General features: G+C 40.8%; 1 protein-coding gene and 1 long non-coding RNA gene across 3 annotated transcripts in view; one reads left to right on the top strand and one right to left on the bottom strand.

The window, feature by feature from the left end:
- LOC135489821 (slit homolog 2 protein-like) overlaps positions 1-6326 on the top strand; it is an 80562-nt gene extending 74236 nt beyond the window's left edge. For both annotated transcript variants that reach the window (XM_064775374.1, XM_064775373.1), the window contains exons 30-34: positions 53-143; positions 506-792; positions 1318-1788; positions 2217-2423; positions 2846-6326. In XM_064775374.1, coding sequence (XP_064631444.1) covers positions 53-143; positions 506-792; positions 1318-1788; positions 2217-2423; positions 2846-3075 — 1286 coding nt within the window. In that variant the 3' untranslated portion in view covers positions 3076-6326. The remainder of the gene's footprint in view (positions 1-52; positions 144-505; positions 793-1317; positions 1789-2216; positions 2424-2845) is intronic.
- A 1292-nt stretch (positions 6327-7618) lies between these two features.
- LOC135489342 (uncharacterized) lies at positions 7619-12274 on the bottom strand. Its single transcript, XR_010447135.1, has 4 exons — positions 12202-12274; positions 10895-11007; positions 10338-10515; positions 7619-9925 (listed from the first exon to the last, which is right to left on the bottom strand). It is a non-coding gene; the product is annotated as an uncharacterized LOC135489342 (long non-coding RNA).
- Positions 12275-12621: the final 347 nt, after the last annotated feature.

The following is a 12621-nucleotide window of genomic DNA, read 5'->3' as shown; positions in this document are numbered from 1 at the left end:
TTGCAGTTCATTCCATATTTTGTTGCTGCATGTTATTTGATTTTTGTTACAGGTATATATTGTAGTGACCAGATTAACTTCTGTACAGACTTCAACCCCTGTAAGTTGGGTGCTGAATGTATCGATCTCGGCAATGACTACAAGTAAGTTTCATCAAACAACTTCCCGCCTAATATTATAAACAAGATAATTTGCAAAGCCCTAAAATTGCTGATTATTTTAGTTTGCCAGGATACCAAGACCATTTTCGTTGAGAAGAAGGACTCCGACAAAACCACTGATTGAAGACATATCACACCAACTTCAAATAGCATTCAGTCAGCTGACAACTATTAGAATGTCAAATATCATGAGATAAAATACAGAATAGTTCATTTCGAGGTTCCTCTCAGCGTTTCAAAGCTTGGCCAAATCTTGTTGACAGTTTGCTTTAAACAATTGAAGATGTCATCTCTTCAAGAAGTGGTACTGATTTTCTCATTTCTGGAATGACTTTGCATTCTAGATGTATCTGCTCATCCGGTTACAACGGCAAAAACTGCACGGAAGACATCGACGACTGCCAGGAACACAGCTGCCAAAATGGTGCAACGTGTGTCGACGGCGTTAGCAGCTACTCGTGCGTCTGCCCCGACGCATTCGCTGGAAAATATTGTGAGATTGCTCCGGTGGCACCAGTGGTGTATGCAGTGGGAGATGGGCCAGCTCCATGTCAAAACCACGACTGTCAAAATGGAGGCGTCTGCTACCAACCAAAGGGATCAAAAGAATATGCCTGCAAGTGTTCACCTGGTACGTTTCTATAGTTTGTTATGTTTTCTTCCAAAAGAACCCAAATCAAGTTGATTACACCGTGTTTTCCACCACTACACTCTTTGATTGGGTGCTCCGACCATATTCAGACACCATTATAGACTTCAGTTCAGTTTTGTGCGGGGGGGGGGGGGGCAGCAAAGTCTGTCCAGTGCTCTTACAGAAAACCATTATGAACTCCATGAATTTAGTCATCGTTTTCCTGCTGTTCTACCTAGACAAAAGCAAAGTGGAGCACCCTGGCCCCAAGTTCAAATCACTGTTTGTCGGGTGGGTCACCAGAATAATACTGGCATCGTTTTCCTGCTGCTCCACCTAGACAAAAGCAAAGTGGAGCACCCTGGCCCCAAGTTCAAATCACTGTTTGTCGGGTGGGTCACCAGAATAATACTGGCAAATCAATGATACATGTAATCAAAGTGTGTCAGAGTGATATGTTATGGAGGAAAAAAGGTTCATAAGCCTCACCACATACTTGTTTCAATTCATGTTTTTCTTCTTCAGGTTTTGATGGGAAGAAGTGCGAGAAGCTAACCAGCATCAGCTTCAGACAGAAGAACGCATACGCACAGCTCGGCGCCCTGATGGTGAAACCTGGAACTAATCTCACGTTCGTCCTGGCCACAAAACAGGGAACTGGAATCTTACTTTACCACGGCAAGGAGAAACATATCGCTATTGAACTTTTCCGAGGCAGAATCCGAATCAGTTACGACGTTGGAAATTACCCCGTCTCAACAATGTTTAGCTATGAAACGGTTGATGACGGTGAATTCCATACTGTTGAGATATCGCTTATAAAGACCAATGTTACTTTAATGATTGATGGTGGGAGGTCGCGTACAATTATCAATGAGGGGAAGAATGAGTATTTGGAATTGGACGACGAGCCGACTTATATTGGTGGGCTGCCAAATGTCGTAAAAGCACGGGCGCTGAAGAAATGGCATATCAGAGATGGAGATAGTTTAAAGGGTAAGCTGGTTGGAGTGCCATGATGTCATCTGTGAACTTTAAGGAGAGTCACACTTGTCTTTCTGATGTCATTGTACAATGTTCTAGTCACTTAGTACTTCATCTTCAGTGTTTCCTCTACACTTTAAGGTGTTACTGTTACTCTCCAGGGAGTATTCCCTCCAAGGCGGGTTGAGCATTTTTGCCTTCCACTATGGTCAGGCGCCAGTTGGGATTAATGGCCTAGTATTTTCATCTTCAGACAGAGGTAGAGTCCATCATAAGCTACTCATGTTCCCAACTTGGTGGGGCCTTTTCTTGCCCTTGCAAATATCACCAGGTAAAAAGAGAGGTTTATGTCTCATTCAAAGGCTGAAGCAATTTTGCGTTGAGTATCTTGCTCTAGGCAAAACAGCTGTGATCATTCTGAGACAATTTTGCCTTTTCAGGTTGTTTGAAGAAAGTGTATATCGGCGGCCGCCTGGTCGATTTTGTGAATGCGAAACTCCAGCATAAGATGACCCCAGGATGTCCTGTGTTCGATAATCCCGACCCCTGCAAAGCTCACAGGTGCAAGTACGGCAAATGTCGGGACAACGGCAAGAGCTACACATGTTCATGTAGAAGGGGCTATTCTGGACAATTCTGTGAAATTGGTATGTTGATGGTTCTTTGTACTTCTTCTTTAGCATTGCTGTTTTGAGTGTTTGTTACATGCCACTACAGTCGGGAACCAATTAAGTTTATTAGCCTTGTGATTTCATCTTCTGACAGGGAGTATAGAAGCCTACTACAGCCTGCAAGATATCTGGCTTCTTGCTGGCATAGAATAAAAGTTGTTCGGTGGCATTTAAAGGACAAAGCAATAAATGTCAAGTGACTTGCCTGAAATTTGAAGAATTGGACAAGCATCGGTGAAGTGTGGAATCAGTAGGAAGATGGTGTTTCATCATCAGCGCAACTGGCGCAGTAGAAAACCCTAGTCAATCAAATGGCATGTAAGGAAGTGCATCAAGTGTTTTGCACTTAGTTTTCCTTATTTGAAATGACAGTGACACCTTGCTTTCTCATCTTTCAGAGCCGAATTGCAAAGCAATGGAATACAAAGAAATCTATATCGACCCAAAGACTGGCTGCAAATCTCGTTCGAAGATCCGTCATCGTCGTTGCCACGGGACGTGTGGCAACTCCTGTTGTAAGGCAAAAAAGATCAAAACGAGGCGAGTGCGTGTTTTCTGTGACAATGGAACTAACTATATCCGGCAGATGCCCGTTATTCGAAAATGCGGCTGCAAAGGATGCGAATGAGCAATTTAATTTCTGATGCGTTGAATTTGCATCTTGGACTTCGTCGGTGTGTACATAAATAATGGTCAGTGTAGATAAACATGTACTTTGTGACAAATTCATTCTCTGTGAGCAGACGACAGATATATTTCTAGGCAGATGGCGAATATATTTGAATTTAGTTCAGCTCGGATCATTGTTAATTTATGTAGAAAGTGTTTGGCAAACTCAGTGGGAGGTTTTTGAACAATGTGGCAATATATAGTGTACTTGTCGAGACGCGATGTTTGGTCTGACATCAGCGCTATGGAAGACTTCAATAAAATACTGCAGAAATGGGGTTAGACGAGAGTCACTGCAGTTCATGTTAACCTCTTGAAGTGGATTCGAGAAGAGCAAAACGTTTTAGAAATGGATTCTTGAATGTTGGTCTCGAAAAAGCTCAGTATTGTAAGATCAAGCGCACAAACAATTGCTGGAATCAGAAGTAGCTTAATGCTGATGAGTGGACACGGAGGAAAGGGGGAAGGAATTGTAAGGCAGCGCAACATGGCTTCCTGTTTGGAAATGTATGTAATCCTCTTATTTAGGATGCATACTTTTGCCAGTGGGACTAGGAGTGGCCACATTTGAATAAGGGAAAGTTGTTGTTAATAGGGACTAAGCTTGTGTTGGTCGGCCTTGGCCAGAATCAAAGAAGGTAGTTGATGACAAGCGGTTTTGTAACGTAACAACTTGTGCTATAGTGTGTATGTAAGACTTTACAATGTTCTCTGTATAAATTGGAGATATAGAATCGATTCTATGGACAATTCAGACATTAGGTTTGTTATGGTTTCTGGAAATTATTGGGAGGTGTTCCGGACCAGATACAGAAAAGAGGGGAAGGTTTCCCTTGTAGATATTATAATGATTATATTTATGTGGTATGATCTGAAGGTCTTGAAAACAGACCATGTTTTAGTTTCAATTTAATGCAGCACACACACTGGACATTAACTCAATTGTAAAGCGCAAAAAAGAACACAGCCCCTTTGGAATTGAACCTATAAATTGTGCGAAATGTGTACTCAATTTTAATGAAATGTCAGTTTGATATCGAATGCTTGTATCTTTTCAATTTTACAGAAAAGTTATTGTGACCTCTCAGAATAAGTAGGTCTTTAGAGGATGGGTTTGTTTATTGTGGCCGACCTGCCCAGGAGACCACCCCAAATGACCATTAGACTTCACCAAGCTAAGATCAATAAAAAACAAAATTGAAAGAAACCTAGCCAGTAGTTTGAGCTCTAGAGCCCCAAATAATGTGAACAAGACATTTATGAATGGACCATAGATTGACCGAATAAGCCTTCCCAATTGAAAAGAAATGCTTTTTCCTCTTTCATCTTTTTCATGGATGTAGACATTCTGCAACTAAAGTGCCTTGCAAACAAGTTATTTTGTCACTGCAATCTGCAACAATTATCACTGCGATGATGACGACAAGCATGATATTCTTGTTGCATCTGATCATGACTGCAGGTCACAGCATGGGAAAGCACATGTTTGCATCGCGGTTTGATAACAAAACACATACTAATTTCAGATCAGTGCCAACTATTGTTTTATTTTATAAAGATGGAGTAATACTCAGTAAATGACAAAAGTCATTTTCAAAGCATATATTTTAGAATATGATATACCATATTATACATATTAGTTTGTGTATTTTAGATGGTTGTTCATCACATGGGACAGTGGAACTATTAACCTGGATATTGTACATGTATATCATGTGAAGTGACTATATATTTTCAATAGGAAATAACCGGTAGCTACTTATAAATCTTCATTCTTAGTCTGGTGATTCAAATTGATATACTGGTAACAGGCCAACAGACTCACCGGAATCCTTTGTAAGCTGGTGGAATTGAGGGGTGAAAGGCTTGGAAGGCACTCCTAAATACTTTGGGGTTCGTTCGTTGCGTAGGTGTCCATCACAGTCTGCTCATGTTTCTAACTTGGACAGCTTCTGCCCTGGCAGAAATGCGAGGACATATGGCAGTCAAGCTGAAGTGACTTGTCCCAAAGGTCACAAGCAATGTGTCCATCTGCAATATTGAACCCAATATGTTCATATTACAAGTCTGATAAACTACTTGACTATGCCACCCCAACCAAAGAATTCAGGAAACTGATTGACATAGGGGTATTCAAATATATTTCAGTTTGTTTTCTTGGGGCGACTATATTTTTGAGGTGTTTAAATAAAGAGGTGTATAGACTTGTTCTCAGTGTATTTACAATATCTGGCTATACGATCAGGGAATATACATTTATTGAAATATTTATCATGTGTATGTTGGTACATTTATTATGAAACTTTACATGGTGGATGCCAAGAGGTTTAGTGACCACTGACCACATATACCTGGCATCGAACATGTAGGGTGAATGAATTTCATCAACAGTTTATAAAAGGCAGTATACAATGGGCCTACAACCCCATACATCCTTATGAGGTATAGGAGGTAATGCCTGTTACAAACTGCTGATTTCATTAATATACTCCAGTATGTTAGTGTTAGCAATCCACTGTGTTTTATTTAAGAATGGAAAGTTTGGTTAGGGATTGTATTATCATGTGCAGATCACAATTTTTCCTCTCGCCCTCAAGTTCATGGGTTGGTTTTCAGATTGACACGTTAACCCTTGACTGCCTATGTTTGTATACCTGGAATTATAGCCTATTCAGAATCTCCTTCTCAACATAAACAAGTTTACCAATATGTGACACTTCACACTAAAGAAGGGAATCAAAATGTAGCTTATGACCTATGCTATTTGAACATGTGGATAACTCCATATGCCCCTCAGTGTGATGGATCACAAATAAGCGATTTAAATGTTGCGACTCGCAATCGTGATCATGCTCATTTGCAGGTGTCATCGTAGGTGCCTGCAACATGAATCAGTGATCCCAGTGACCCGCAATCTGTATCAAACTCAACAATCACCAGTTTTACCCACAGACCAGAGGCCTAGTTGTTGGACATAGAAGTGATTATAATTACAAGAGGCGGTGACAGAAGTCGATCATTTCCACAGGGCTCAAAGACACTAACAGTCTTGCCTTTAAGGGTTAAGTGTCAATCACTAGTTCATTATCTCATTGTGCCAGATAAGCAAGTGTATGTACATTATGTTTCATGTGTATCCCACCCCACACCTCATGTTAATGTGTATGAAAATATTTGGTACGAAAATAAAATTTGGACATAGTACGATAATATGACTCTTCGATTAGAGACCATTAGCGAAAACAGCTTGGGAGAGCACGATTACAAGACTAATTCATGTCTTGATCCTCCCAATTGTGACCACATGACACATAAGAATTAACACATGACTTGGAGACATATCACAAACTGCACCATTAAATTGGACATGTTTCATCCATTTGCCTCTGCCCAGTTGAGTATTTCAGCATCTTGCTGTGCGGGCAAACTTCTTGAAACATTGTCTTCAATAGGATAGGGAGTGTGGTACTCGAAGCTATAACAACTGTGAGGTCACTATTGGGGTACAGCAGACAAGCCCTCCCCCTCTACTATAATGTCTGTCAAGAAATGCTGTATTGAGTGATGCAGCATCCTCCTTAGAACCAGGACATTCTTCCACGATTGGCTTCTGTGCTCCAAAGATGTGAAAAAGGAACGTACTTTTAAAGTACAATTGATAGGCAACGATTGAAGCCTGGTGTGGCCTACTTCTCTCAGACAAGATCGCAAGTGAGAACACAGTATCAGCTGGTGCTCAATTTGGGTTGGCTGAAGACCTTCTGGTGTACCCTTTTATCTGTCCTCTCTCAAATTGACAGAGCAGGAAGATCAGAGAAAACACGAATGGTCTGGATTTTTAGTGTTGTTTCACAACGAACTGAAAATTTTTTGCCTGGTGAACCTCCATCACGCCTATAGCTAATCCATCAGGTAAAACATCACAAGTGCCATTAGTTGGCATTGGTCTTTACCTTAAGTCGGCATGTGCTTTTGTACGATTGCAAAGTTCAGCTCAAATAGTGCGGACTACACTCACAGCTGGGCGAAGTCACCATCCCAAAACTAATCTCCATACAATTGATCAATGTTGATCACAGGTTGTGACATTGTCTTCACAATGCCACCAGAGCAATGTAAATTCTGGGCTGGGACGAAGTCGCAATTCCTTAACTTATCTACATATGATTGATCGGCTTTGATCACAGGTTGTGACATTGTCCCCGCCATGCCAGAAGAGCAAGGAAAATTCTGGGCTGGATTATAGACTATCTGATTAATCACGTCTCAATTCTGAGGTGCCCCAACTTCAGAGTAGTTTATTTTGGAAGACACCTATGCTTCAACAACACAGGAGTGGAGCATCTTTTTTAGGTATAATAACATTGAAGATTCATAAAACGCAGTAGAGCACTGGCAGTCAAAGCATTTATCTGCTTATTATCTTATTTATTCTGCAGCTCCATTCCAAAGTGTTTTTGCCTTACAATGAGAAAAAACAAAGTAGCAGCACCTTATCTCAGTTTTTTTTCTAATAACTAAATTCACAAATATTAACAAGGCACAACATTTTTAATCACATACAGCGCTAGAACTGCACAGTTGTGGGCCTGAAAGGGCCTGCTCATGGTAAAATAGAATCACAGAAACTATCCTCAAATGAGCCATTGAATGTGACATGTAACAAGCAACACTAATTTACAAAGGATGTGAAAAAGTTAACCGTTTGACGGAATGCCACAGGTAATCGCCCTCTGAACTGGTGACAATCGACCATATAGTGAAAGTGTATCACTGCGCTATCTCATTGCTTGAATTGGCAGATTTCAATTAAGAATTTACAAATTTGAGCAATATCATGCCTTTTAAAAACAATTTTGATTGCACTATTTGCGCAAGGCTACATGAATGACAAACAAGGAATGACAAACAAGTGTGACTGTACGCAGTGTATGAAGTGCAGACTCAATGTACACTGTACCCGCCGTATTGTATAGACGGCGTAACAACAGTATGATAAAAAATCTTGGCATGGAAGACTGTTAACAATAGCGGCGATGTCTTACCATGCCAAAAACGGTTACAAAATAAATTTATTTTTTATCAAGTAGGGTACCTGTAGGCTTAGGATTCCCAAAGATAATAATTATATTCATTCAAGCCTATACTTTTTCTTTGGCTCGTGGCTCTCCTGGCAGCACTTAATTGGCTCTTTAACAGAGTCTTGGCTCTTGGCTCTCAGATTAGGGTATCCCGTGGATATTCCATTGTAAAATCTTAACTCTAATAACCAGATTTACAACTTTTCAAATCACATACTACAGAGCACAAACTAGACAGTCATAGGCTAAAATGGGCCTGCTCTATGGTATAAAGTAGAATCACAGAAACTATCCTAAAATGAGCCATTGAATGTGACATGTAACAAGCAACACTAATTTACAATTGACATGAAAGAGTATACAGTTTGAGGCAAAGCCTCATAACTATTAGATAATTGCCCTCTGTACTAGTGATAATCAGACTGGCCTGAAATTCTCATTATCGACCACTCCTCAGCGGAAATGAATCCAACCAAAAAATGGGGTCATTGTATACAGTGGTACTGTATTACCCCGATGAGAAGCACTTTACTTATGTCCCCCACTCTCAACTAAGATATTTGTGCGCGTACCGGTTTGACTACGGGCTGAAGTTGACGATGTACTCCTGACGGAGCCATTGGGTGCTTCGCCCGCTCATTGACCGAGGCATGGTGACCTGGAGACAGTGACCGGATTAGCACTAGCTGGTCGAAGGACACTTCACAGGGCGTCAATTCGCAACTTCTCATCATTTTTAAGGCACGACCTATTCACGTGGACCAAGTTTTACCCGTCAACCTACTCCTTACGTAGCGTGGGGTACCAACCCACCGCAGATTCAGGAGTGTGCAATGGTTTCAGAATATCCTACACCCAATTGTGCTGTCCATTCGCAATAGATTTAACCACCGTCATGCGCCCTTGACATCGCCATCTCTCAGACGGTAACAAGAAATGGTGCAATCTGGCTGCAAATTTTTCCCAGAGGGGCGAGATAATGATTATTTCAGACCGATCAGAGTGTCACAAGTTCAGAGCGAAATCACCTGACAGTTATATGGAGTTGCACCAAAATGCAGACTCTTCATTTCATTTGTAAATAGGCATCGATTATTTTTGTTACATTCAATGGACAGTCCTACAATCTCTGCAAGAGCCAAGTCTGCACATAATTACTACAATATTGCTTCAAAGCAAGAAATGAATCTGCACATATTTACTGGTATGCAGATATGCCAGCAAGGCATCGAAAACCTTCGTAAGCCCTTAATGAGCAACTAATTTATAAAATTACAAACAGGATTTATCTTACAACTGTACTGCTCCAAAGAATGGATTTTAAAAACTACATGAAGGTAACTATACTACCTCATCTGCAGTGGCTGCAATACCGAGACGTTATTGGTTCCTCGCTTCAGAAGGACCTTCACTGCTGATTCACATTTGTGTCTGTATCCTTTAACATGAAAACTAACTCTCAAAACAAACTAACAAGAAATATAACTGCATTCCTTCTATGCATCTAGCAGGATAAATGTTTTCTTGAGTCGCTTAGGAATACTCAATTGTCTTGCAGAAATTAAGTATAACCCTTTGACTATTAGGCCTACATCGAAAAGAAGCAACTCTCGGCTGAAAAAAGTAGATGTCCAGGTACTTTTGGTGATGTCCTTTTCCACATTCTTCAAACTCATGACCTCCTGTACATAATTGTAACATCTGAGGACCTAACAGGGTTCACCAAAGCTGAAATAATGAAAAGGACTGATTCTGGGTAAAAGACAGAGAAATTAAGCTAAATTTACTGCAAAGTGCACTTGCAGCTATTTTACAATGTATTTTATATATTAAAGGGGATGCAAGTAAATTTTGATCAAGTCCCCTGAAGAAAAATACAAGAATGCCACTCAATACATTGGAACCTTTTCCTTTTACAGATAATTCTGTTAGTGTTAGCAGAACACTCTTTCTATCAGGGGGTCCCACATGTGTCTTGTCCTAATGAGAGCCACTAAAAGACACTTAACAACTATGAGCCAAGGAGGACAAAGTAAGATGTGGTGCAACTGTGTCATCAAGTGATTCTAGTTCTTGACGCCTGCAGGAACACCATGCAACCTCTATGACTTTCCATTTGTTCACTAAAAGAATATCTCACGCTTTTTCTTGATCATCAAGCATAGATGTCTTTTCATGTCGTAGTAGTAGGGGTCCTATCTTGTTCAGCTGATCCCAATGGTCAATGTGATCCACGTCCATGCCCAGACTGTTTACGCGAGAAGTCACGATGCTCTACCAGCTTCAAGTACCTGTCGTTTGCGGGTAAGGTCGAAGTGCTGGAAGAGACAATAGTACTTTACTTTTGATTTGAATGCCTTTTTCTACCAAGACGCGAGGTGTTAGAAAATTTAAGAAGTGCCTCAACAGATCAACTAATATCTATATATGCAACAGCAGTTACAGTGCCCCTTCCTGTTTGAAATCTTGGATCAGCACCTAAGGAGATTATCTAGAGCGCGTCCAGTCAAAGTCAATTGGAGGCATGCGTGCAAGAAACCGATAAACCACACATTTGGCAAAATCAACTTCTATCAGACTACCATCTATCAACTGAAATCGAAAGCATTACTCCGTGAGATACCCGAGTATTGAGATATCAAAAATATTCAGGTTCATCTTACACTTACAACTCTGAATACCTTTTCTAAAACTTACAAGAAAAGCCTTTTATTTCCTACTGGAACCAACCTCCTTCCTCTGGGCAAAGCTTCCCCAGCATCTGTGCTTTCAGGCGACATATGGCATCAACAGGGTTGGTTGTTTCACTGCTAAAATCAAGAAGGCAGAAAACTCAGAAAACATTACAATTGCTACTCTTGTTACATCCCAGACCTTTTCAGCTTCTTGACTTGTCTCAAAGCTAAAGAGATAACATATGAGACACCTTTCTGCTTTGAGGGCTGATGTTTCACCCCAAAAACCCCTTTTCAGACCCCCAGGGAAAAAGATCTATCAGAGAAAGCTCAGTAATTTTTTTCCCCCCAAGACCACAGCATGTTGAATCTAGAGAGAAAACATTACCATGCCCCAGCTCCATTTTATTTTTCTGGTTGAAAGCAATTAAAGATGACCAACCAGGTGGCAACTCCTTAACTTAACCGAATACAAAAGTCTGGCAATGGGGTGTCTGGGGTTCCTCCCAGAAAACTATATAAACAAGGGGGTAAATATGCATTGCCCGGGCAACAGGCTCTCATACATAGTCGTAGCAAAATGTTCAGCATTTCACCTGCAAATTTCAAACTTACCACACCTACCTTTTCGTCTCAAAATCGCCCAAAAACAGAACAGAAATGCGGATTTCAACTTTATGCCAATGGCACTGCACTATTTACTGAGCATTTAATACACTGAGGGTGTAGGGCATTTTCATGACAACCATTTTTTTCCATTTTGCCCGAGGAAAACTAAGTGGAGGAAAATTCGTTGTTAATCGCCGAATTCAACCAGAAAACCAAAAGGAAGGGCTTACAATGACGAATAGCAAGTTCTGTTCACTAGTTTTTAAATTTCAAGCTGTCAGACGGCGAAAATTCATGATTGAAAACGGCCCAGAAAATCATCACGACCGTGCGACCAAGTCGCGTGAAACAATGTATTCTCCAATCCATGTGCTCTGCGTTCGTCGAAGTTCCGTTTTCAAAATCCCTTTCATCGCACTAAAAGACTGCTATTTGTTCACATCATTCGTGTCTATAGATGTAGAGATTCACATACAACCTTAAAAACTGCAATATTGATGCATATTCACAAGGATGATGAAGGATTTGATTGGTCTTTCAAGACATTTTTTTTCTCCGAGCATCGAAGCATTTTTCCGCTTTGAAAATTTGGAGGAAAACACCGCGCTAACTTCACCGACTGAAAAATACTGAATATGCTGACTACAATCAAAATAAATTGGTCCATTATGATCACGAGATCATAACGAAGAACTCTGACATAAGATTTCTGTTACTTACCCAACAAAAGCTGTCTTTTATGGCAGAAAATTATCACGAAATGTCAAAACTTTGCGAAATGCCGATCGTCTGCAGCCACGTGCATCCCTTCACGTTGCGGGGGGAGGGTACGTGATTTGATGGGTGATGGGTAATGACGTAATTTATCCCAAAAATACCTGGGTCCTCAACATTTTTTGGCGGGGTGTTGGGTCAACAAACCAACCGGTGCCGCAAAAATGTCTTTTTGCCTCACAAACCCACTTTTTGATATCCTAAAACTGACTATGGACTTATATCTTCGGAATAAATTTTGCAATAACCCCGTTTTTTTAGTTCTGTGACAATCCCCGTCCGCATTGGGCGGGTCCATTTTCGTCAACAAAAGAGAAGCTGTGAAATCGGATAGGAGCTGTCTCGGCTGCCGGTGGTCGGGGCCGG

Source organism: Lineus longissimus, chromosome 6 (genome assembly GCF_910592395.1).
Source record: "Lineus longissimus chromosome 6, tnLinLong1.2, whole genome shotgun sequence".
In the NCBI taxonomy this organism is placed as follows: Eukaryota; Metazoa; Nemertea; class Pilidiophora; order Heteronemertea; family Lineidae; genus Lineus; species Lineus longissimus.
The sequence above is the reverse complement of the archived record's forward strand: the minus strand, read 5'-3'. Positions and strand labels throughout refer to the sequence as shown.